General features: G+C 36.0%; 1 protein-coding gene across 2 annotated transcripts in view; it reads left to right on the top strand.

Moving 5' to 3' along the window:
- TLK1 (tousled like kinase 1) overlaps nucleotides 1–27619 on the top strand; it is a 153059-nt gene that overhangs the window by 59921 nt on the left and 65519 nt on the right. For both annotated transcript variants that reach the window (XM_036857998.1, XM_036857997.1), the window contains exon 3: nucleotides 7704–7775. In XM_036857998.1, the coding sequence (XP_036713893.1) occupies nucleotides 7704–7775 (72 nt within the window). The remainder of the gene's footprint in view (nucleotides 1–7703; nucleotides 7776–27619) is intronic.

Raw genomic sequence — 27619 nt, 5'->3', positions numbered from 1 at the left:
CTTCATTTAGTGTGTAGACATGCACTTAATGTCTTCTCTTTCCTCAGCTGTGGCTTATGTGTCTCAATCCAGAGTTCTCCTGGCTCACCTCTTCCAGAGATGAAATCTGACCTCCAATATCTATTATGACAAGCTAGCCATCAGTAATATCCTTTTTTGTTCTCATGAATGTAGTATGTTATCTTTCTCTGGCTGCTTTCAAGATTTTTTTCTTTTTTAAAAAAAATCATAAATTTTTTAATGAGGTATAGGTGACATTTAAGATTACATTACATGTAAGATTAGACTACGTGTAAGATTAGATTACATGTGTATAGCATAATGACTCCATATTTGTATATGTTGCAAAGTGATTACCACAGCCTAGTTAACATCCATACTTGGTTACAGTTTTTTTCCTTGTGATGAGGACTTTAAAGATTTACTCTCTCAGCAATTTTCAAATATGCAAATAGAGTATTATTAACTATCATTGCCATGCTGTGTGTTACATCCTCAAGACTTATTTATTTTATAACTGGAAGTTTGTACCTGTTGACCCCTTTTATCCATTTCTCCCCTCTACCCACCACCCCCGACCCCCCCTCCACCGGCAACCACCAGTCTCTTCTCAGTATCCGTGAGCTTGGGGTTTTTTCTGTTTGTTGTTTTTGAAGATTCCACAAATAAGTGAGATCAGAGGTATTTGTCTTTCTTTGGCTTATTTCACTTAGCATAATGTCCTCTAGGACCATCCATGTCGTCGAAAATGGCAAGATTTCCCTTTTTTAATGGCTGAATAGTATTCATATATATATGTATTCATATATATATATATATATATATATATACATATACACACACACACACACACACACACACCACATTTTCTTTATCCATTCATCAATTGATGGACTCTTAGGTTGCTTCCGTGTCTTGGCTATTGTAAATAATGCTGCAGTGAACATTGGGGTGCGGATATCATTTTTTCTTATTGTTTTTTTTTTTTAAACATCTTTTTTGGAGTATAATTGCTTTACAATGGTGTGTTAGTTTCTGCTTTATAACAAAGTGAATCAGTTATACATATACATATGTTCCCATATCTCTTCCCTCTTGCGTCGCCCTCCCCCCCACCCTCCCTTTCCCACCCCTCTAAGTGGTCACAAAGCACTGAGCTGATCTCCCTGTGCTATGAGGCTGCTTCCCACTAGCTATCTATTTTACGTTTGGTAGTGTATATATGTCCATGACACTCTCTCACTTTGTCACAGCTTACCCTTCCCCCTCCCCATATCCTCAAGTCCATTCTGTAGTAGGTCTGTGTCTTTATTCCCGTCTTGCCCCTAGGTTCTTCATGACCTTTTTTTTTTTTTTTTTTTCGCAGATTCCATATATATGTGTTAGCATACGGTATCTGTTTTTCTCTTTCTGACTTACTTCACTCTGTATGACAGACTCTAGGTCCATCTACCTCACTACAAATAACTCAATTTCGTTTCTTTTTATGGCTGAGTAATATTCCATTGTATATATGTGCCACATCTTCTTTATCCATTCATCTGTTGATGGACACTTAGGTTGCTTCCATGTCCTGGCTATTGTAAATAGAGCTGCAATGAACATTTTGGTACATGACTCTTTTTGAACTATGGTTTTCTCAGGGTATATGCCCAGTAGTGGGATTGCTGGGTCGTATGGTAGTTCTGTTTTTAGTTTTTTAAGGAACCTCCATACTGTTCTCCATAGTGGCTGTATCAATTTACATTCCCACCAACAGTGCAAGAGTGTTCCCTTTTCTCCACACCCTCTCCAGCATTGTTTCTAGATTTTTTGATGATGGCCATTCTGACCGGTGTGAGATGATATCTCATTGTAGTTTTGATTTGCATTTCTCTAATGATTAATGATGTTGAGCATTCTTTCATGTGTCTGTTGGCAATCTGTATATCTTCTTTGGAGAAATGTCTATTTAGGTCTTCTGCCCATTTTTGGATTGGGTTGTTTGTTTTTTTTTGATATTGAGCTGCATGAGCTGCTTGTAAATTTTGGAGATTAATCCTTTGTCAGTTGCTTCATTTGCAAATATTTTCTCCCATTCTGAGGGTTGTCTTTTGGTCTTGTTTATGGTTGCGGATATCATTTTGAGTTACTGTTTTTGTTTTCTTCAGATAAACACTTGGAAATGGGAATGCTAGATCATATGGTAGTTCTATTTTTAATTTTTTGAGGAAACTCCACACTGTTTTCTATAGTGGCTGCACCAGTTTATTGCATTGGCCAAAAGTTTCATTCATTTTTCTCCATAAGATGGCTCTAGTAGCAGTTAGTTGTCTTTAACTTCATTTGAGACAATTTTGTTAGATTATATGTGACAGCTGTCATATCAGTGTGCATTTAAGAAAAAGACTTACCAAAGTTGGTGAATTTTTGTGTAGCCATTTTAATACTGAAGATGGAAGAAAAAAAGCAACATTTTTGGCCTATTATGCTTTATTGTTTCAAGAAAGGTAAAAACGCAACTGAAACGCAAAAAAAGATTTGTGCAGTGTATGCAGAAGGTGCTGTGACTGATCGAACATGTCAAAAGTGGTTTGCGAAGTTTTGTGCTGGAGATTTCTTGCTGGATGATGCTCCACGGCCGGGTAGACCAGTGGAAGTTGATAGCGATCAAACCAAGACATTAATTGAGAACAATCAATGTCACACCATGCAGGAGATAGCCGACATACTCAAAATATCCAAATCAAGCGTTGAAAATCATTTGCACCAGGTTGGTTATGTTAATCACTTTGATGTTTGGGTTCCATATAAGTTAAGCGAAAAACACCTTCTTGACTGTATTTCCGCATGCAAGTCTCTACCTAAACATAATGAAAATGTTCCGTTTTAAAAACAAATTGTGATGGGGAATGAAAAGTGGATACTGTACGGTAATGTGAAACAGAAGGAAGAGTTTGTGGGGCAAGCAAAATGAACCACTACCATCCACACCAAAGGCCAGTCTTCATCCAAAGAAGGTGATGTTGTGTATATGGTGGGATTGGAAGGGAGTCCTCTGTGATGAGCTCCTTCCAGAAAACCAAATGATTATTTCCAACAAGTACTGCTCCCAATTAGACCAACTGAAAGCAGCACTCAACGAAAAGCGTCCAGAATTAGTCAACAGAAAACGTATAATCTTCCATCAGGATGATGCAAGACTGCATGTTTCTTTGATGACCAGGCAAAAACTGTTACAGCTTGGCTGGGAAGTTCTGATTCATCCTCCCTATTCACCAGACATTGCACCTTTGGACTTCCATTTATTTCAGTCTTTACAAAATTCTCTTAATGGAAAAATTTTCGGTTCCCTGGAAGACCGTAAAAGGCACCTGGAACAGTTCTTTGCTCAAAAAGTTAAAAAGTTTCGGGAAGGTGGAATTATGAAGTTGCCTGAAAAATGGCAGAAGGTAGTGGAACAAAAGGGTGAATACATTTTTCAATAAAGTTCTTGGTGAAAATGAAAAATGTGTCTTTTATTTTTACTTAAAAACCGAAGGCACTTTTCGGCCAACCCAATACATTCCCACCAGCAGTGTAGGAGGGTTCCCTTGTCTCCACATCCTTGCCAATACTTCTTATTTCTTGTGTTTTTGATAATAGCCACTCTAACAGGTATGAGGTAAGGTGTTTTTTTTTAATCTTTGGTTTTCAGCAGGTTGACTATGATGTACCTAGGTATGATCTTCTTTGTACTTATCCTGTTTGGGGACATCAGTGAGCTACTTCAATCTGTAAATTTATGTCTTTCACCAGTGTTTAGAATTTTCTTCCTACTGCTTTTTCAAATTTTTTTTTCTTTTTTTTGCTCCTTTTTCTCTCCTTCTATGACTCCAAATTCATTTATATTAGACTACTTAATAGTGTTCAACAGACAACTGCTTTTCAGTATTTTTCTCTCTGTTTTTTAGTTGGAATAATTTTTTGATCTGTCTTCAGTACTTTCTCCATTCTGCTGTTAAGCCCATACAGTGAATTTTTTATTTTAGAAAGTGAATTTTTCAGTTTTGCTATTTCCATTTGGCTCTTTTTTATATTTTTATTTCTCTGCTGAAATTTACAATTTGTTCCTTTATTTATTATAAGTTTATTTTCCCTTGGTGTCTTGAACATACTTGCAGGTAGCTGCTTTAAGATCTTTGTTAATTCCAATACCTGGGTTACCTTGTGGTTGGTCTCTATTGATTGTCTTTTCTCTTGAGTATGGGTCACATTTTCTTGTTTCTTCATATGCTTAGAAATTTTCTGTTATATCCTGCATACTGTGAATGATACATTATAGTAACTCTGGGGTTTAGTGTATTTTTCTGGAGAGTGTTAATATTCTGGTTATTATTTGTATTAGCAAGCAATTAACTTGGCTGAACTGAAATCTAAACTATGTCTCCCCACAGAGGATGACAGCTGATGTCTCTGAGTCATTTTAGTCTTACCTGGACTGCTTAGAGTCTGATCCACTCTTGCATAGAACAGTGACCAGTCAGAGACATGGGTAGAGTTCTCTGTGGTTCTCTCTCTTTGTGGTTCTTTATTTTCCAGTATGTGCCTTCTCACTTTTCAGCTGCTGTGGTAGCTCCAAAGTCTGCTTTTCAAGCCAGTAAGACTGCATCTTTTGATTCACATATCAACTGCTCTGTGCAGCTCAATCTAGGGGTCTTCCCTCAGGCAAAAGCTGTAAAAACAGGAAACCCATCCAGTTCTATTTCCTCCTTCCAAATATTGTCTCCTAACCAGATTCTGCCTATTTTTGGCTGCTCAAGTGCCTTCAGGTAGTTGTTATTTATATTTTTGTCTAGAATTTATTGTTATCTGAGGGAATGTTGGTCTGATAAGAGGTATTCTGTTATTACTCACGGCAGGATTTTTTTGTTTGTTTTAAAAAGTAAAAATCTCATGTATTTATATTAATATTTCCAGTTCAAATCAGAACTATAATGTTTTTATTTACATCTGTATCTTCTTTCTTCTATACCAAGAATTGTGGTTCTGAAGGACATAAAGCAGATGATAGAATTAGAATATCACATAATTATTTATTTACTCCTTTCTATATCTCACACACACAGCAGTCTCAACAATGTGTATTATCACAGTGACCAAAGAGATTATGGAAAATAGTTAAAACATTTTTTGCTTGTGCTTTCCATGAATTTCCATAGCACAGTTTTTTAAAAAATTGTGTTAACAACTTTGCATGCATTTAGCCATTAAATTTTATACTCTCTTCCTTGTACTTCTCATTTAGTCTTTATCAACAAGTAAATAATAATATTGCTTGCCACAAATTCTTAGGTTGAAACTATTCATTTTGGTTGTCTAAAGCTTATTCTCTAGATTCTTTTGGAAGGGCTCATGGGAGCCAGTGTTTCCCAATTTTTGGCATTACGATAAGTTTATCTGTGTCTTCCATGTGATAAAAATCAATTTTACCAAATATAAGACACTTAATTCAGATTTTCTTTTCTTGAATATCTGAAATATATTACTCTGTTTTCTTCTGGCATAAATAAAGTGTTGACTTTGAAAAGTTAGATGTTGGCCTTCTGGGCTGAATTCTTAAGTGTACACAGTGCTCCTTCAGTCAGTAGTTTCAGGTTTTGTTTTCTGTTGTTTTCAAGAAAGTTTTCTTGAGTTATAGTCTTTACTATTTATTCTCTTATGGTAGTGCTCTTTAAAGACTTCTGTTATCTGAATGTTGGATCCTTGTTACTTCATTAAGTTGTTGCTTTCTCTCATCCTTTTAATCTCTTCATTTCTTTTGATTTCGAAACTGTTCCTCCATTTTACCTTCTCATTCTCTTAAAACATTATCTGTTGTATGTATTTTCTCTTGGGTTCATTCAGGCTTAATCTTCATTTCTGAATTTTTTTTTTTCAATTTCTAATGCTTTGCTGAGTTCTGTTACCTTATTTCTGAGTTTTTTGAAATCTGATTTATGTTGTTCTTGCACATCTTGAGTCATTTTTGTAATGACTTTTATCTCATTTTGAAGTAGTTGGTTATAATTTTCACCTATTTCGTGGGCATATATTTCTGGTATGCTTTTATTGTCAGGATGTAATTCTGTATCTTTTTCTTTTTTTCCCTATAATTTCATAGGATTGACCTACATCATTTTCTGTTGCTTACTTTTTTATGGTTTAGGATGGCATTTCTTACAGAGCTCCCTCTGCTGTTGTTTTTGGGAACTCTTCAAAAGTGTGGCATTTGCTTTCTATGATTTCTAAGGCTTTGCTCCCTTCCCCACTATCCTCATTCCTTAATCTTCATTGTACCTAATGTGCTCAATTTTGATTCCATGCTCAGTAGCTTATCCTCATTGTGACACTGTTAGTGAAGGATCAGTTTTAAGAGTTCATAGAGGCTAACTGTCCCAACTTCAGACTTAGGAAAATGCAGAAACCCAGTTATAGCTGTTTTGGGAGTCTCTGTTCTCAGATGGGTCAGACACTGTTTTCTTTCGCTTCTTCTCATACCATGCAGGTTCTATGGTTGTTGGTGATTTGTTCCCACTTGCTGTTTTAGGGAGATTTATGTAGATTTCCTTGTCACCCAGTTTTGTTGTAAATGTTGTATGTGGGTCTGGGGATTTAGGGATGCTCAGAAACGTGCCACTGCCTCCATTGTCCCTGAATCTTTATAATTTATCACTTCTTAATTGCTGTTTATGATGTTCTCTTTTTCAAGTTTGATAATCTTGCCCTAATTAGATTATAATTCCTCTAAATAGTGTTTGAATCTTAGTTCAAATGCTATTTTGTGTTGAAAATAGCCTTTACAGTGTCCAGCATAGCACTGGACATATATGCAATGTATCATATCAGTCATCAGTTTGGAAATTAGTCAGTCTAAGGGTAATTATAGGCTAACTTGCAACCTTGTAATGGTAGTATTAGCAGCTACTCTTACAAATTGAAGGGAAACGGATACCAGCTGGCCTGCTTGTACATGAAGTTCATTCATATGTCATCTTTGGCATATATGCTATAGTCTGTCTGGTCTAAACATTCCTGGAAGACATTGATCTAATGTACTGATGGTCCAAAAAAGTCGACAAAGTAATAACCATCATAGAAACACATTGGAAACATGGAAAATGTTATCCACCATAGTGATAGTTCATTACTGTCACAGTTCAAAAATACTGTAAAGGAAATTTAAAAACTCTTCTGAGTGACGCAGTTAAAATGGTCAAGTTAGTAAAAGATTTTTTTAAAAGGCTAAACCCAAACAAACAGAAACCAAAGATTGACCAGTTTGTTAATATGAAGAGGCAAAGGGGTGTGGGTGAGATATGATGGAATTTCATAAGATTGTGATGAAAATTAAGGAACACAAATAATACTTTCAGTTAAAGGAGACATTAGTTTTTATACATTGGGTAGTAATTTTAGGGATCTTTTTATCCTAACAACATCTCACTTCCTTTGCTTCTGAATTTGATATTCTAAAAAGTCAGCTAACACAAGTCAGTCCCTGAAACACAGCAGAACTTTGTTGATTTGATAAAACTTTCCAAATATAGTGTTAAGAAGTTGGTGTTTCTTATTTTTACTTCATTTGTCTTCCTTATTTAAAGGAATCATATTTTATTTTTAATTATAAAGATATATTATTTACTTTGTAAAATGTTCCATTTTAAATTACTCCTAATTTTTACCTTTTTAAAAATCTTTAACAGGCCTCAACAAATAATGAAAGCTCTAATCACAGTTTTGGAAGCTTGGGATCTTTGAGTGACAAAGAATCAGAGGTAAGTAACTTCATTTTAAATATGGTGCTATTTATAAGTAAAAGTTGGAATCACTGTTTTTTTTTTAATTAATTTTTTTCCTTCTTTAATACTTGTGCTAAAGTTTAATCCTTGTTAAGTTTTTTGTAGGAGCATTTTATTCTGTTTTATGAAGCACAACATTCAAACTGAAGACTGTATTGGACATTAGAAAGAAAATATAGTTTCTTTGGTTATGTAGGTGAACTTGTACATTAATGGTATAGACAGATATTCTTAAGTTACTAGCCATTCATAATTCTAAGAGATGAATGTGGTTTTGCAATACGTTGTATTTTGCAGTTTTCTATTATTTCTTGTTATACTTCCCTCTTCGTTTGGTCCTGAGTAAAGGTTTGTTTACTTTTTGAGATACAGAAACACATTTTTTTTCTCTTTTTGAAATTTCTTGTGGGATTTCATGCTGTTGGTTTTCACTTTACATATTTTAAAATATCTGAAAAATCCCCTCCTCCCCCACCCACTTACTCTCCCCACTAAGAAAATATATGGAATTTTATAAGTAGGTATTTGGATCCATGGTATAGTTCACGTTGAGCATGATATTCTTGATGGCATTTTAAAAAATGTTTAGACAGGAGGTTCTTTGGGTAGTAGCATTCATTTATTGATGCTGCAACTTCACTTTTTGCAGATACAGTCTGTAATATTTCCTCTTCTCAGATTATAGAGTTCTGTCACTTTTCAACATTTGTGTGTGTGTGTGTGTGTGTGTATTTTCCCTGTCAGTGTTAACTTCTACTTGATCCATTTTAGTCTTTTTTCTGCTTGGGTTAGTATAGCTATATCACCATGATAATAATACCATAGGTCATTAGCACCCAGTAACTCTTAGGCATCTGGTTTTGGTGTTCAGTGGAAGGGGAATATCAAAGGTGGCATCTTTTTAAGCCCTGTGTTATTGAAAGCATCTAGGAATCTCTAGGTAGACAGTTTTGTGGAGTTCTGTGCAGGCACCCTGACACTCCAAAGGAGTGTGGCATAGGGCTCTCACTCATCAGGCTTTCCCTTCCACAGAGACAACTGGCAGGCAGCTGAAAGGACTGTGCAAGTGACGGGACTTTATCTGCAGTAGGTTCCCTTGAGGTAAGCGTTAGTAGCCCCTGTAGCACCAGATTATCACAGTTTAGTTTTTATCAAATTAACACACATTAAGTCCTTAAATATTGTAAGTTTAGATCTTGTCAAAGTACACTTTTTTCAAAAACCATATCAAGAATGTTTTCACTTTATATTTCCTGGATTTTGGAACATTTCTTGATACTTCCACAGATTTGGGTCTATATAGTAATTTCACATGCCTCCTCTTTTCTTAGGCTTTTGTATTATGAAGGGCAATAAAATAATTTTAGATATTTCTCTTTTCTGTTCACCAAATCTAGTGTTTCTGATAGATTTTTTTAATAGAAAAATATAGTAAAAGTTAGACCACATGTAATGGTTATATATTTCTATGTTCTTTATAGGTATCTATATTCCCAGTATGAGTTGTAGATGCAATATTTGAATTCTTCCAAAAGAATCAGTTTGTAAGAAAATACCACTTCCCTTAAAAGAATTTTAAGGCTCACTTTTGGCTATGTTCTTAGGTTAAAAAAAATTTTTTTTTTAAGACCATAATGGTATTTGCACTAAAATACAATTTGGTTAACCATTGGATGTACTTAGCTTTATTTGTGTAGAAATTTTGACATTTGGGGCCACAATAGAAAAATCTTAAAATTTTTTGGCTTTTGCTGTTTTGTGTTCTGTATCTGGAATTTTTGCAAAATAATGATTAAGTCAAGTGGCATAATATTTTGGAAATGACTATGGATTATATGTTTTCCTTAAAATTTGAAGAAGGAAATTTGGGGGGTGGTCTATCTTTCCATTTAAGAAGTGATTTGTCTGGAAAATGATTCCCAGATTTTATTTCTGTACTAGATGCCTTAATGAACTCCCTTGGCGTGAAATTTCATATACGTCACAATACAGATATTCATATAAGTCATGAATAAAGTTGTTGGCAGTAAACAGCTGCAGGATAGAAGTACTTCTTTTTTTCCCCAGTACACCTAATAGTAACGTTTATGTAGTATTTCGTTGTCTGCTGATGTCATTTTATTCTTTTGGTAATCCATCCCCTGAACCATCACATTTTTTAAAATAACAGTTTTTGTTTTTATGGACAAATAGTGCTGAAAGGTTTATTATTATTTTTTAATAACAGTTCTCTACCACTCACCCTTACCCCACCCTGCTCTCCATTCTCTTAGCTTTTCTTCCTGGTATTTATTTCCACATTTTAATATAAATAATATGCATATCTTTTTTGGTTCATCAATTGGACATTATCTGTGACTTCCTCTTAGTATTTAATGAAGATTTTAACCTACTAATAACCCCCTGCTTTCTATCCTCTTCTTAATACTGTTTTCAGACACTCAGAACCCTCTTGTTTTCATCTATCCTTGTACTATTAAAAGTGAAAAGCATCTGATATTCACTGTTGGGTTGATTAAATCTACTTCAACTGAAAATTTTCATTGCAGTTTATATATGAATTAAACTTGCCTTTTATTTCTAAATGTAGAATTGTAAAACAGAAAGGGTTTTTTTTTGATAATGAAATCGTCTAGTAGATAGGAGGGTGTTGGTATTGCTTTGCTTTATTTTACATCACTCTAGGTCTATTCAACAGGCTCCAAAAATTTTCAGTAAGCATTTGTTACATATCTATTATCTTCTAGCCTCTGTGCCCAAGCACGGAGAATATGAAGATGAATAGGATACAATTCCTGCTTTCACATGAGATCAGTGTCTAGTAGGACAAACAAACTGTTTGATAAACAGTGTGGGCTATGCTGTAATAGATGTAAGCACAAGGTACTATAGGAGCAAAGAGCAAGAAACCCCTAATTCCATCTGCCTGCAGGCGAGAGGTAGGGAAGGAAGAGAAAGAGAGGTCTTCCCTCAAAGAACAGATGATAGGGACTTCCCGGGTGGCGCTGTGGTTAAGAATCCACCTGCCAATGCAGGGGACATGGGTTCGAACCCTGGTCCGGGAAGATCCCACATGCTGCAGAGTAACTAAACCCATGCGCCACAACTACTGAGCCTACGCTCTAGAGCCCGCGCACCACAACTGCTGAAGCCCACACACCCTAGAGCCTGCGTGCTGCAACTAGTGAGTCCACACGCCACAACTACTGAAGCCCGCGTGCCTAGAGCCCATGCTCTGCAACAAGGGAAGCCGCCGCAATGAGAAGCCTGCACATTACAACGAGGAGTAGCCCCTGCTCGCCACAACTAGAGAAAGCCCGTGCACGGCAACAAAGACCCAACACAGCCAAAATAAATAAATAAGTTAATTAATTAATGAAAAAAAATAGTCTCTTTATCTTAAAAAAAAGTAGAACAGATGATAGTTAAGTTGTTAAGAAAGCCTATGGATTCATCCCAGAGGACAAGGGCAAAGTATGAGAAGAAAGCAGGCAGAGGCACTAGGATGTGCTTTTGCTTTTCCATGGAAGCATGGCACATAGTTTTGTTCAAGATGTAAGGCAGTGGTTCTCAATCCTAACTGCCTTTTAGCTCACCTGAGGAGCTTAAAAAAGAAAAAAACCAAGCTACCTGGGTGATTCATCTGGTTTGTAAACTTCTGGTATAGAGAAGATGCGCAAGAATGGTGAAAGATAGGCAGGGGTCAGGGTTTGAATGCTCTTGTATTTCATAGTAAGGAATTTGGACTTCTTTCTAGGAGATGAAAGGAGAGGAAACAAACAAGTAGAGATGAAGAAGGCTCCCTCAGGGGGCAATGTATAGGATAGGATGGGAGGGAGGTGAAACCTAAGTTGGGAAGACCATTTAGTTAAGGAATGCTGCTGCCTTTACAAAACTCCAAGGTTTAACAGGAAGAAAAACTTCAGGTGGGGGTTCTAATTACAGTGTTCTCAAGTTTGCCTTTTGGGCTCTGCCTTCTTTGGATTTTGTAACTATTGATGCTATCACCACCCAGGCCCATGCTTCTCAAACTTTAATAGCAAGTGAATTACCAAGGGTTCTTACAGTCTGGAGTGGGTGTTTGCATTTCTGACAAGCTCTCAGATTCCACTAGATTTTAAAAGTAGAAGCAGTAGGGTTTGATTACTGAATGAGGGTAAAGAAGGAAAGGGAGGAGCCTAGGATTATTTAAAGGTAGCTAGCTTTAGGTGAATGATAGTGTCTTTGAGTGAGATAGACAACACAGAAAGAAGATGAATAGGTTAGCATAGAAGATAATGAATTAAATTCTGGACAGCACTGAGTTTGAATACTTATGAAATGACCAAGGCAGAGGAGCTGTCTGGAGCTCAGGAAGGAGGTCAGGCTAAAGATGAAGACTTAGTGGTTTTTGGCATACAAACAGTGCTAAGACATTATTTGCCCTTTTACAGTAATGCTAAGACATATTTGGCTTTTTAACTTTCATTTCTCCATGAGTTTACAGTGAAAATTTCCAAAGGCTGTAAGACATGTGATGATATCATTATTCTGATGATTTATGGATTGTGTATTCTGGTGTTTTTAAATTTTTTTAGTTTTAAATCCCAAAATGGTAAATAACAGTAGTTATATCCCACATAACAAAGGCTCTTTGGGGAACTCAACAGTTTTTAAGAGTTTGTAGATGGGTTTTGAGACCCAGAAGTTTAAAAACTGCTTTTGCAGATGAACTCATCCTGATAGTGTGTGTAATGCTAGGAAATGTGAGCAGGCGAGACGGGTGTGCTGGAGAAAGAGTAGTAGGAGGTAAGGAGGTGGATAAAAGAGGAGAAAGAAGAGGAGGAGAATAATGAGTAGAATTAAATGTTATGGAAGTGAATTAAGATAATGACTAAAAAGTGACTAAGAGTTTGTCACTTAGGCTTACTTTTAGTAGACTAATGGGAGCAAGATGCCAGATATTAGTTGATTAAGGAGCACTTGGAAAGTGAGCATATATTGACTACTCTTGGAAGAATCTTGACTGTGAAGAAAAGGAGGCAGTATCCAGAGTCTAACAGACCTATTATGTGCTAGGGAAAGGGTTATAGCAGACCTGTGATGGGACAAGGACAAGCAAAGTGCTGAAGAGAGAGGATAAACTAAACTAAACTTTTTTTTTTTTTTTTTGGCTTCGTTGGGTCTTCGTTGCTACGTGCAGGCTTTCTCTAGTTGCGGTGAGTGGGGACTATTCTTTGTAGTGCGCAGGCTTCTCATTGCGGTGCGCAGGCTTCTCATTGTGGTGGCTTCTCTTGTTGCGGAGCACAGACTCTAGGTGCACGGGCTTCAGTAGTTGTGGCACGCGGGCTCAGCAATTGTGGCTCGCAGGCTCTAGAGCGCAGGCTCAGTAGTTGCGGCGCATGGGCTTAGTTGCTCCGCAACATGTGGGATCTTCCCCGATCAGGGATCAAACCCGTGTCCCCTGCATTGGCAGGTGGATTCTTAACCACTGTGCCACCAGGGAGGTCCTAAGCTAAACTTTTCCTGGAGGTGGTATGAATGGTGAGTTCCAGACTCTGGGAGGACAGGATTAGTTGTGGACAGGACTGACTAGGAACATCCTTTCCTCTGATAGATGAATTTCCATACCTAATAACCTTTCTCTTTCTTCACAGTGAAAATAGAGGTTACCAACTGAAGGAAGAATCATGAGTAGGTTGGGGGTGTGAGGAGAATGATAAAAAATTTATGGGCGAGACAAGGAAGTAGTTTACAGGGGAGAGGGGTCACTCATTTAAATGTTTTAGAATGCCTGAAGGAGTTAGAGACATGGTCTGTGTGCCTTATCTACTGGCTGAAAGTTCAGATTATTTATGAGGATGAGAGAAGGAGCCCATATTTCCTTTTATCAATGTTTTCCAAGTTTCAGAACCTGCCTGGATCCACCCATTTGCCATTCTCCTTGCAGGACCCTTCCCTCTCTAAACATGAAGATCATCTTCACTTTCTCTAAATTCTGTACAGTTGCTGTCCCCACTGTACCTTACCCCACGATGCTGAGATAAATTATCTTGTAGCTCATTAGGAATTATAATTTATAATATTAATACCATATCCATACCTCCTCCCTACCTTTTCTTTTGGATGTCCTAGAATATATTTTTCTGTTTTATTTCTTAACTGTGGTTGGTTATTTGTAAATGAATATAAGACTGAATATAAATCTCATTGAAATATATTTTTAAGCCTATTGTTACATGTTCGTACAATATACTACATAATGATGTTTGTAAAGCAGACACATGTCAATTATTCTATTTTTGTCTCAATTTAATTTTGAATATTTATCTTTTATACTACTTCTGTATAAACCTGAATCAGAGTTGAACAATTTAAAATATATACTATCTTTTTCTAGAGCTAAAGTTTATCTCCCACTTCCTTCTGGGTAATTGTCAATTCTTTAACCCTCTATCCACTGGCATTGAAATACTGTTTATTTTTATTTTTACAATTTATTTATTTATATTTTATTTTTGGCTGCGTTGGATCTTGCTGCACGAGGGCTTTCTCCAGTTGCAGCGAGCGGGGGCTGCTCTTCATCGCGGTCCACGGGCTACTCAGTGCGGTGACTTCTCTTGTTGCGGAGCATGGGCTCTAGGATGCGCAGGCTTCAGTAGTTGTGGCACACGGGCTCGGTAGTTGTGCCACACGGGCTTAGTTGCTCTGCAGCATGTGGGATCTTCCTGGACCAGGGTTTGAACCCATGTCCCCTGCATTGGCAGGCGGATTCTTAACCACTGCGCCATCAGAGAAGTCCCTACTGTTTATTTTTGATCCAAGTGCATTTGGGGATTTTTGAGTTATTTAAGATTAAGGATTTTAATTTATAGATATACAGAAGCTGGGACAGTTGTTGCGTCTAGACATTTAAACTTAGATGCACTTTCAGAATTGTAATGATTGTAATGAAAGAGGAGTATAATATAGATAGTGCCTTGATTGTCCTAATTTACCTGTAATGTTGATTAATGAAGGCCATTTTATGAAAGAAGATCTAATTAACTTTCTCATTTGATTTTAGTTTCTAGAAGTAGTCTTGGTATTTAAGTCAGATTTTTCCCCTCCTTATTTGAATTGAAGTTATGGAGCTGAAGACACTTTGAAGCATTAATGCTTTGTTTTGTTCTTTTTAAAAAATAATTTTTAAAGGCCACATTATGTGTGAGTTCTTATTTTCATATTTTGGAGGAAGTAGAAATTAAGAATACTAGGGAATTAGAACTAAAACTACCTTAGACCTAGCTTTGGGGGGGGCATTATTTTCACTTTTTGAACAAGTCATATTATTTATATAGTTCTTCAATAGTTTTTTTAATTTAAAAAAATCTCCTTTTTTGATATGTAAAATTATATATAGACATATATAATTGATTAAATGGGATGTCTCTGATATTAGTGAATTGGCTGGATTAAGAAATGAGGATTTCCAGTTTTCACCTTGTTTTTATATACATCCCCATCTCTACATTTTTATATTTCCTTTTTGCCTTCTAAATAGTGTTTAGCTGAAATGTTTCCTCAAGGAACAGTTAGTTACCTTAGATTGATTGGAAGTTATGATTTTATTTGAAAATAGAGATAATACCAGCCTAAAATTTCAGATTTTAGATTGATTTTTTAAAATTCATTTAAGTTTTATATATATATATGTAAAATATATGTATATGTATATGTATATATGTGTTATAACCTGGACAAATCTTTTCTTTAATGTCTTAGTCTGAGCACCCAATAAGAAAGAAAACTTGCAAAATGAATTTAGTGATGTATAGTTAAGAGTCGCTGAAAGTTAACATTTTTATGCCTATTTCCCCCTAAATGAATTACCTTGTTTTTGACTTCATTCTATTTAAATCTGTTCAGCTTCTAAAGATTGTTAGATACCTAGTTTACTGCCCTCATCAGTTTTAAGAAATATTCTTTGTGTCCTGTAACCTACATTATTTTCTGAAATGTTTTAGCCTGATAAATGCCCTTTGTGGTGTTCTGTTTGATTGGTTCCTCTGTCTTCTCCTTTACTTATCTTCATTTTGGTAGTATTTTCTCACTGACTTATTCTTACTGTATTATTAGGTGAGGTTAGTAAGATTTTGTAACAGCAATAAAGACATTTTCTCAGTAAGGAAATAAATTTGTTTTTTTCTCTCTCTGTTAAGGCTAATAATCAAACTTAGAAATTATAGTTCCTGTGAAATACCTGGAATTAACTTGTAAATTTTCCTTTTATTTAAAAAGAGAAAACTATTTAATTCTGCCACTAAACATTAAAGGACACACTCTTTTTTGTTGTTGTTGATCGAACCCAAGCCCCCTGCAGTGAAGGGCTGAGGCAGTCCCTAAAGGACGAGCTCTTACAGGAAGTATATTCAGCTAGAGTTATGGAGTGTCTAACTCTAAAATGTGTTATATGACAGAGTTCACAGCAAAGGAAGTAGGTCTATCCTGGTTGAATATATACATCCTTAGTCTTCTGGAAGGAAAAATACTGTAAATCAAATGGCCTGATACTGGACTCTGCCCCTGTTTCCATAAAGGTGGAGGACTATGTGTGTCAGAATCACCTTTTCAAAATAAAAGCACTTAGGCTCCCTTCTTGGAAACTCTGATAATACTCTGTCTAGATAATTTTTGATTTCTTATAAATCAATAAATCTTGAAATATTAATTCTGTAGGCCATTTATTTAGAGAGCAAACAAACAGCTGTTAAATGTTTCCCTTTTTAAAAGTACATTTAGTGTGGGTGGGTGGTTTTTAGAGCAAGAAAGTTCTAAGCTGACTGTTGAAAACAAGATTCGAAGAGGAACATGCCATGTCATTTTAAGAATGAAGATATACTTTAAAGTGGACCCTGGTATAGCACTTAACCGTAGTAGATGCTCAGTAAATATTTGTTGAATAAATAAATTTAATAATGTACTTTAGTTGTAGTATAAGGCAGTTTTTGTGTCAGCTACATGTGATTCTTACGTATTCATCAAAGCAAGCTTTCTCAACCTTAACATTATTGGCATGTGGGGCCAGATAATTCTCGGGGTGGGGAGGGAGTTGTCATGTGTAATGTAGGGTGCTTAGCAGCATCTCTACATGATGCATTAGGTATCTGTAGCCCATCCCCCCACCCCTAAGTTGTGGCAACCAAAAATGTCTCCAGATATTGCTGTATATCCTCGGGGGGGTAGAGGCAGATCTCCTCTGGTTGGGAACCACCCCATTAATGAAGGAGGGAAAATAAAGTTGTAGCATGTTACCTGTGGAGCTAGATTACAGCTCTATAAGTTTCATATCTCTGGGTATGAAAACAGAAGCCCAGAGAGGTTAATTTGCCCACAGATAGTAAGTTAATAGTCAAAGTTCTAATTTTAAAGTGTCTGTCTTATTTCAAAGTGATGTTCTCAACTATTGTTCTATACTCTTTCTGTATAACTAATGTAGTATCTAACTTATTAGTTAGATAAATGACCCTAGTTAGTCTGTTGAAAAAAGTGGTATTCTTTTTTGGAAATATTTAGATTTAAGATGATTTATAAAATTTGCCAATCCAAGATATGTCTGGACTGGCAGCACTTCACAGATGTTTTTTCTGGTAAATATGCTTTTAGACTTAAGTACATTCAGCACAAGTTGACATTACTGAGCAATTTGGTTTCAGTATCTTATACAGGTGTACCTTAGAGATATTGCAGGTTTAGTTCCATACCACCATAACAAAGCAATATCGAAATAAAGTGAGTCACATGAATTTTTTGGTTTCACAGTGCATATGAACATTATGTTTACACTATACTGTAGTCTAAGTGTGCAGTAGCATTATATCTGAAAAAACAATGTACCTGATTTAATTTGAAAATATTATATTGCTTACCCCCCTTTCCCTTTAAAAACTGTCATGGCTGAGCAAGAAATCTTCAGAGTTACTCTTGGGACATGAGTCCACCTTCTTCCCAGACTGCCGGCTTTTCTGATTAAAGCACCTTTCCTTTCTACTGAAAAAAAAAAAATTATATTGCTGAAAAAAATGTTAACCATCTTCTGAGCCTTCAGCAAGTTGTTATCTTTTTGCTGGTGGAGGGTCTTGCTTCATTGTTGACGGCTGCTGACTGATCAGGGTGGTGGTTGCTGAAGGTTAGGGAGGCTGTGGCCGTTTTAAAAATAAAACAACAGTGATGTCTGCACATTGACTCTTCCTTTCACCACCAACTTCTCTGTAGCAGCAACGCTGTTTGGTAGCATTTCCCCATGGTAGAACTTCCTTCAAAAGTGGAGTCAGTCCTCTCAGTCCCTGCTGCTGTTTTATAAACTAAGTTTATGTAATATTCTAAATCCTTTGTTGTCATTTCAACAATCTTCACAGCATCTTCACCAGGAGTAGATTCCGTCTCAAGAAACCACTTTCTTTGCTCATCCATAAGAAGCAACTCATCCATTAAAGTTTTATCATGAGAGTGCCCCAATTCAGTCACATCTTCAGGATCCACTTCTAATTTTAGTTTTCTTGCTATTTCCACCACACCTGCAGTTACTTCCTCCACTAAAGTCTTGAACCCCTCCAAGTCGTCCATGAGGGTTGGAATTGACTTCTTCCGCATTCCTGTTAGTATTGCTATTTTGACCTCTTCCCATGGATCACAGGTGTTCTTAATGGCATCTAAAATGGTGAATCCTTTCCAGGTTTTCAGTTTACTTTGCCCAAATCTATCAAAGGAATTATATCAAAGGAATTACTATGGCTATAGCCTTACGAAATGTATTTCTTAAATAATAAAACTTTTAAGTCAGAATTACTCCTTGACCTATATGGGCTGTAGAATGGATGTTGTGTTAGCAGGCATGAAAACAACATTAATCTTGTACATCTCCATCAGAGCTCTTGGGTGACCAGGTGCATTGTCAATGACCAGTAATATTTTGAAAGGAATCTCTTTGTTTTCTGAGCAGTGGACTCAACAGTAGCCTTAAAATATTCAGTAAACTATGTTGTAAACAGATGTGCTGTCATCCAGGTTTTGTTGTCCATTTATAGAGCACAGGCAGAGTAGATTTAACATAATTCTTAAGGGCCCTAGGATTTTCAGAATGGTAAATGAACATTGGCTTCAACTTCAACTCATCAACTGCATAAGCCCCTAACAAGTGAGTCGACCTATCCTTTGAAGCATTGAAGCCAGGCATTAACTTCTCTAGCTATGAAAGTCCTAGGTGCCATCTTCTTCCAAGAGAAGGTTGTTTTATCTACATTGAAAACCTGTTGTTTAGTGTAGCCATCTTCAATAATTATCTCAGCTAGATCTCCTGGATAACTCATTGCAGCTTCTACATCAGCACTTGCTGCTTCACCTTGTACGTTCATGTTAAGGAGATGGCTTCTTTCCTTAAACCTCATGAACCAACCTCTGCTTCTTCATACTTTTCTTCTATGCTTCCTCACCTCTCTCAGCCTTCATAGAATTGCTCTGGATTAGTCTTTGGCTTAAGGGGATGTTGTGGCTGGTTTTATCTTCTATCCAGACCACTCAAACTTTCTCCACATCCCCAATAACGGTGTTTCGCTTTCTTATAATTTGTGTGTTCACTGTAGTAGTACTTTTAATTTCCTTCAAGAACTTTTCCTTTGTATTCACAACTTGGCTAACTGTTTGGCCCAAGAGGCCTAGCTTTTGGCCTGTCTCAGCTTTCAGCATGCCTTCCTCACTAGGCTTAATCATTTCTAGCTTTTGATTGAAAGTGAGAGATGTGCAACTCTTCCTTTCACTTGAACACTTAGAGGCCATTGTAGAGTTTTAGTTGGCCTAATTTCAATATTGTGGTATCTCAGGGAATAGGGAGGCACGAGGAGAGGGCGAGAATGGCTGGTCAGTGGAGCAGTCAGAACACACACAACATTTATTAAGATCACTGTCATATGGTCACAGTTTGTGGCGCTGCAACACAATTACAGTAGTAACGTCAAAGATCATGGATCACAGATCACCATAATAAATATAATAATGAAGAAGTTTGAAATATTGCAAGAATCACTAAAATGTGATACAGAGAGGAAGTAAGCAAATGCTACTGGAAAAATGGTGCCAAAAAACTTGCTAGATCAAGGTTGCCACAGACCTTCAATTTGTAAAAGAATGCAGTATCTATGAAGCGCTATAAAATGAGGTATGCTTGTACTATAGTAGAGTTCTAAAAATATTAGGTGTATTTTTATATCAGCAGAACATAGTGAGTATTTTACTAATTTTCTTTAAGATTAATTCTCATTTTCTAAAATAACTGAGTAACCATGACAGTGCACTGGACTTCTCCTATCCTAATGAATTTTCTGTTATATGTCACAATTTTGGTCTGCAGTTCTTAATGGAAGGTTATATATAGAATAACTTACTAATTTTAGGGATTCTCTAGAGTAGAATGTGCAGGAAATACATGCTATATTATTATATATTAGATTGGCTATATTGCTAATCCTGATGATATATCAGCATTAGTTTTGGAGCTTTTAAAAAATATGGATTCCTTTGGTCTCCCTCCAGAGATGTTTAAATTTGGAATGGGGATGCCAGCATGAGCTTTAAATAACAGCTTTGTGATTATGAAGTATAGTCAACATTGAGAATCAGTGCTAATAGATAAATGATAGAACAATTTCCTTTAAAAAATAAAATCAACCCCTTTTTTTCTGGTTATAATGCAGTATTGCTATAGAGAAAACTGTAACAATGAAATCCCACTTTTTTTAAAAAAAAAAACCCACGTCAGGTAAACATCTTAAAGGATTTTGGGGCAGTCTCATACAGTTTTTTTAAAAAAAATAATACTTATTGATTAATAAATATTTGTTGAGTATGGTGTACTGCTATAAAGTGAATGGTGTTTTTTTTTTTAATTTATTTATTTTATTTATTTTATTTTTGGCTGCGTTGGGTCTTTGTTGCTGCGCGCGGGCTTTTCTCTTGTTGCGGTGAGCAGGGGCTACTCTTCCTTGTGGTGTGCGGGCTTCTCACTGCGGTGGCTTCTCTTGTTGCGGAACACGGGCTCTAGGCACGCGGGCTTCAGTAGTTGCAGCACACGGGCTCTAGAGCGCAGGCTCAGTAGTTGTGGCTCACGGGCTTAGTTGCTCCGTGGCATGTGGGATCTTCCCGGACCAGGGCTCCAACCCGTGTCCCCTGTAGTGGCAGGCGGATTCTTAACCACTGCGCCACCAGGGAAGCCCCTCATACAGTTTTAGTGTGAGTAAAGATTTAATATCACCTTTGATAGTACAATTTGGAAATATCTTTAAATTTTTAAATGTGCATATCCTCTGGCACAGCATTTACACTTAAAAGTGTCTATTCCAAAGACATAATTGTATAAGGATCTAGGGATTCATGTTCAGCCAGTGTCTATAGGGATACTATACAGGATATGTTACTTCATCATGAGTGTCACAATGGGAGAAAAGCTGTGAAATCACGTTCTCAATTTTACTATTACAGGTACTCTTCAAAATGCCAACATTTCCAGACTAAGTTGTCTTGAAAATTTGCTTCCCCCCACCCTCCACAGCATTTGCTCTCTATGGCTGTTTTATTCTGATTGTATGATTTGAAAACTGCTTGTCAGATCATATGAACAGAGGAGGAAGTCCAGCTTTATTCTAATTTTATGGTTTATACTATTTAACAGATAAAGCCTTAAGTCAAAGGGAAAGCCAGAGAAGGGAAAATGCCAAGAAATAGTTATGCTATGTAAACGATAAGAAAATGGCAAACAAAACTGCGCTTTATCAATATCGAAGATTTAGTGTGCTCCTTTTAAACATATGTGAATGTAAATTAAAATGGGTCCAGGTAATAGGAACCTAAGAAGTACAACTGTGAGGATGGCAAGTAAGGTAGTTTTTAAAAATTGAAAATAAGATTAAGTATTATATTTCTTTTAGTTACTGATGTGGTTATGGATGCTGTATGTTTGTGGAGGGAGTAAAAATCCTTCAGGCTTTTAAAAATGTTGTGAGCTGGCACACTTTTAGTTACCGGTAAGGCAGCGTTCATTTTAGTTGAGGTTTACCTAATTTCATCTCTTTGGCTCTCTACCATCTTTGATATTACGTATTATTAAATGATAAAGGCAATACAGGAGAAAATAGGCTACACTAAAAATTGCTGATATGTTGATTGGGTTTACTTTGAACAGCAAGGAAATGCTCTTATTTGGTGATAGGATCCCAAAATGTTGCGTGCATGAACTTTTTATGCTTTTTATATTGAAATCAGCCAAATAATAGATCTTTTAGGTGTCAAAGATTCAAGCAAACATTTACAGATAATAGTTGGTATTAAAGTTTGACTCTTGGGCAGAGAAAGACTGAATTTCAGGTCATGCCAGCTCAAAATCATCCTGGAATTAGGATATACATATTTTATGATACGTTTTATCTAAATGTAAATTGGATACAAAGCAGCAAGGAAGTTTTCACTACAGAATTTTCAGTTTTCTTACAGTGCATTATTCTAACCTAATTTTTATAGCAAAATGTTGGAAGAAGTAGTATCTTGTATCTTTGATATTCTTGACTAGAACATCTATTTTACATTGATTATTTTAATAAGGCTCCAGATTTCCCTTTTTAGTTCAGTGTTGTTTTGTTATGTGCCATTAAAATAACAAAGATTTCTCCCACATTTTAAATTTTGCCTAGAAATGTGAATAAAACATGGTTATTACCAGCTGCGGGCAAAAAGGTTTATGTGCCATTTGTTCAAAGTGTAGTGACCTTGAATTTGAGACCTGAGTAACTATATGAATCATTGAAATAGCCAATGAGTTGTGTTTTTCAAACCAGTCTTTAGCTAAATGAATCAATCAGAAAAAAATTCATTCTGACAAGTTTGAGGATTGAATATTTTGTTACAGATATTATTTAATATTAGAGTAACTTTTCTTTCTACTTTAAAGTATTTTCTCCTTTAACAGAAAGAAATTAAATATATCGGTGTCTGTTAACTGTAGTAATTTTGTTACAGGTGATGCTATCTCACTTTTCTTTTTGTTCTGTTCAGTTGGAGCTGATGGACTCTACCTAAGGTAGAGGTGAAGAATAAATTTTAATATCCGCTCCTCTTTTGTTGATGTTATAATATCTTTTCACATACTGTTACAATTTTCTATAATGCATTTATGCCAGTAATTTAAAATATCTCTCTAGTTGGAGGCTTGTAGAGGTGGTTATCTGTTTTCCTGGAACAATCCATATTGCTTTCTCTCCCTCATTCTGTGACAGCATTAAGGTTCTTATTTCCTTATATTTGGTCTTATTTGCATTGATGAAAGGCAGATTTATTTTTATTGTAAGATAAACCAACAGGCCACATGATTAGATATGAAAACCTTGTTTAATAATCACGGACTTAAATTCCAAATGAAATTGGAACATTAAGTATATCACTATCACCTCTTGAGTCCTTTAGATTTGTCTTTGTTTTTTGAACTTCCTTCCAACTCTGGAAAATGCTATATAAATTCACAGTAATAGCTTGGAACATTTAAATATCAGAGTAATCATTCAGGTTTTGGTATGATTACAAACTAGCATTTATAAAGCTGAATTGATTTAAAGAATACCAATTTCTTCTTCCATCATTTTCTCCTAACCACTGTTCCACTGTATGTCGGAATTCTTTAACTTTTTATAATACTGTAGGCTTTCCATCTTTACTTTAAAGCCAAGTCATATTATTTTGCCTTCCATAATAATCCTTCCCTATTGTGGTCAATTATAGTGCAGTAATTGAGAAAAAATAGAGGAAAGAATGACAGCATTAGTGAGAGCAGTAACAAGCTTGAAAATGTTGTATATAAAATGCTCAATATGTCCAAGTTTTACACTTTACAGAAATACAGTAGTGGCCTGGTTGATCTCCCTTAGATTTTCTAGGAAATCGATTGGTCAGGATCAGTGGTTTTTCAAACATTTTTGAAGCCATCGAGCTCTTTCTTTGAAGAAATCTGATATAGAATCTCAATATTAAAATAAGACATGCTGTGTTCCCAGGGATAGGGTAGAGGTGGGACAGGATGTGTCTCTGGTGGCTAGAGCCTTAGCTCAGCCACCTGCTCCTTCCTTCCTTCCCTTTAGTAACTTTGGAGACACAACCTTCTGTCCTCTAAGGTGTCTCTGGAGTACAATTTGAAAGTCGCAGATAGTATTCTGAACTTTTTCTTCTCAGTGATGAGCCATTTTAGAGGTTAAATATTTGATGAGTTTCTGCCTACCCTAAATCCTCTAGCTTTTAAATCCCCAAATAAGTCCATACACAAAGGATGTCTTAGGAGAATTGGCAGCATTAGGCTTCATTGAGAGTTTTTGTTTTGTTTAATATAGGTGTTGCTCAGATTATTTAAATTCAAAACCAAAAAAACTGTTTAAAGTACATTTGTCTTAGGGTTAGTGATGTAATACTTAGGGCCTAGACTATAAGTTCTGTGGCTTACGGTTGAGATCAGAGTTGAAATATTGCTTATTTTGCAAACCCTACAAGTTATTTGTAAACTATTAGGGCAGAAGCCGCTAATTATTTAACAAGTGACACGTGATTGAAGTTTTGAAACATAAAAGTGCGCGGATTATTTGGAGTAATAGAAGGATAGCCATTCAGATAAGAATAGCTTACTGATATAGACTATACACTGTTCTAGATGCTATACTACTTATGTTTCTGGTATGTTTCTCATTTAATCCCCACAATCCTTTTATATTTATAGGCCATATTATCACCTTTAAAATTGATGAGAAAATTGAGTCTTGGGTTAAGTAACATACTGAAAGTTATAGTAAATAGTGGACCCAGAGTTGGATTCTTAGTCTGTGTTTTTTCAGAGACTCATGGTACTTTCTTCTGAGGAAATTGTGGTCCATTGGGGCTGACAGAACAGCCCTAAAATAATCTATGAGATGAGAATGAAGTCAAAGGTCAGCATGAGGTAGTCATACTAGGATGTGGGTGAAAAAAGATTCAAGTTCATAGGAAGGCAAAATGGTGTGTTTATAATGCCTACATTTACTTTATAGGCAAATTAGGTATATCTAGGTTTCCCTTTCTCATCTATTGCTTTGTTCAACTTTTCAGTTTTTTATTAGCTATTTCCAACTTCTTACTCACATTAGTGTTAGATTACAGTCTTAAAATTAATTTTAGTCCTGTCATCCTTTTTTTCCTTCATCCTCCTTTTTCTCTTCATCTTCCTTCCTCAAATTCTTCTCTGGTTTAAAAGAGGGAAGCCTGTTGCCTTTTTTTCTTCACTGTAATCATTATGCATTTGGGGGGTTTGTTAGTTTGTTCTAAACAAAATGACATTTCCCTCAAAAGACTCTCACTTCCCCATTCCAGAAAATTTTAAACTTAGGGAAATTTTGCCTTGGAGAAAAAGTTTTTACTAAGTTACCGTATATGTCTTTAAAAAATGAAAATAAAAAAGACCTTAAATATCTTGAAGTCTATATCCAGTATTTAATGAACATTATCCCAAATAAGTTTGAGAATTGCCACATATACTGTATCTTTGCACCCCATCCCCCTTTTGGAGATAGCCAGTGAATGCTAGTATTTTAATGGTTCTTAGAAGCTTTGTGGTAAATAAATCTAACTTTATTCACCCCCAGTTGAACCACCCTACTATACCTTCCATTTTAAAATGTAGCCTCTCAATCTATCCCTGATCCAGTGTTCTTGGAATATACTTTAGAAAATAGTATGGAACCATTTACAACATTATATATTCTTTAGTTTTCTAGATAGAAAATGTTGTTTCCAATATAGCTTTCAGAATTTTATTATTCTGTTTGGTTTTTTGTTTTGCTTATTCAAAGAAGCTAGTCAGGATTTAAGATGGAAATCCAAAAGGATTGTGCCATGCTTAAAAATTAGTATAACATTAAAACTGTTCTGAAAAACCATATTTCCTTGACCTTAAATTATATTTTTTTACATAGATTAATTTGGGAAGGATATGAATAAATTATTATTTGGGAGTTCTCATTTGTTTTGTTTTTAATTTTTTTAAAAAATGTTATTTATTTTTGGCTGCGTTGGGTCTTTGTTGCTGTGCATGGGCTTTCTCTAGTTGCAGCAAGTGGGGGCTACTCTTCATTGCGGTGCCCGGGCTTCTCATTTCGGTGGTCTTCTCTTGTTGTGGAGCACAGGCTCTAGGTGCACGGGCTTGGTAGTTGGCAGCATGCGGGCTCTAGGGCACGCGGGCTTCAGTAGTTGTGGCTTGTGAGCTCTTGAGCGCAGGCTCAGTAGTTGTGGTGTACGGGCTTAGTTGCTCCACAGCATGTGGGATCTTCCCGGACCAGGGATCGAACCCGTGTCCCCTGCATTGGCAGGCGGATTCCTAACCAGTGCGCCACCAGGGAGGTCCCCTCCTTTGTTTTAAGATAGATTATAGGGTTCTTTATAAAACTGTTAACTTAGAATTTTTAATTTGGTGATATTTTTATTCCAAGGAGAATAACAGATTGGTTACCACTTAAGTCTGAGTTTGGTAATTTTGAGTATGAAACTAAACTAATGAACTATTTACCTTAAATTGCTGGTATGTCAGTCTGTCTCCTGAGTATAGTTAGAGTGGATTTCTTTAAGATCTCTGGTTTACGATGTGAAAACATATAGGCAGTTTATTGGACATAATGAATTTTATTTATGAACTTAATGAAAATTTGAAGTATTTTTGTATGGTTGATTCATTCAGTTACTTCTTGATGTAGGATATATAATCATGACACATAGAAGGGGGAAAAAGCATTTAGGCCTTGGAAATATACAGAATTGAATTTGATTTGAATCCTGGTTACCTTGAGTAAGTTATTTAATATTTGTTATTTATCATGCTAGGTATGGAGGTGGGAGGAGGAGGTGGGGAGAAAGTATAACTTCTGTCTTTAAAGAATTCAGAGATTAGTAACATTCACTTAAACCTCTCTGAATCTGTTATCTTGTTGGCAGAATGTCAGTGAGAGAACTTAAAATTCCCCAGATAATACTTTGGGGAACCATAGATGCTCAGTATGAGTTAGGTTGTATATTGTCATTCATACTATTTAATCACAGAACTACTTACAAGAGACATCAAAATACGGATTAAGTCCCTTCCTTGTTGGAAGACTATGTTGCCTTTAGAGATTTATTTTAAGCTGCCTTGATGTTTCATTCATTCAGATATCCTTTGTTCTGTCACCAGACATACTTGCCAAGCTTCTAGAATTTGAGGGCCCTGTGCCATTGCCTTGTGCACATTTGGTTTTAATTTTTCACTAAGCACAGCATTCTGTCAGACTGCACAAAAATTACTTGTTGTTTTAGCCTGATGGAAATACTTCCTATCAGTTAAAAGAACAAACCTGTAATTTAAGAACAAGCCATCACGTAGGACAGGGCTCTGCAAACTATTTTTTTGTAAAGGGCCAGGTATTTAGGCTTTATGGGCCATGCAGTTTCTGTTACAGCTACTCAACTCTGCTGCTGTAGTGTGGAAGGAACTACAGACAGCACATAAATGAATGAGTGTGACTGTGTTCCAATAGAACCAAATTTATGGACACTGAAATTTGAATTTCTTATAATTTTCATATCATGAAATATTCTTGTTTGGTTTTTATATTTTTCAAACATTTAAAAATGTAAAATTTATGCTTAGATTATGGGCCCTACAAAAACAGGTGGCCAGCCAGATTTGGCCATCTGGCTATAGTTTGCAGACACCTGATTGAGGATATAATCTATGAATTTGCTTTGATTGTTGTTGGATAATAATTTTTAGGCATTTA

Source organism: Balaenoptera musculus, chromosome 7 (genome assembly GCF_009873245.2).
Source record: "Balaenoptera musculus isolate JJ_BM4_2016_0621 chromosome 7, mBalMus1.pri.v3, whole genome shotgun sequence".
NCBI classification, from domain to species: Eukaryota; Metazoa; Chordata; class Mammalia; order Artiodactyla; family Balaenopteridae; genus Balaenoptera; species Balaenoptera musculus.
Note: the sequence above shows the minus strand (reverse complement) of the source record. Positions and strands in the feature narration are given on the sequence as shown.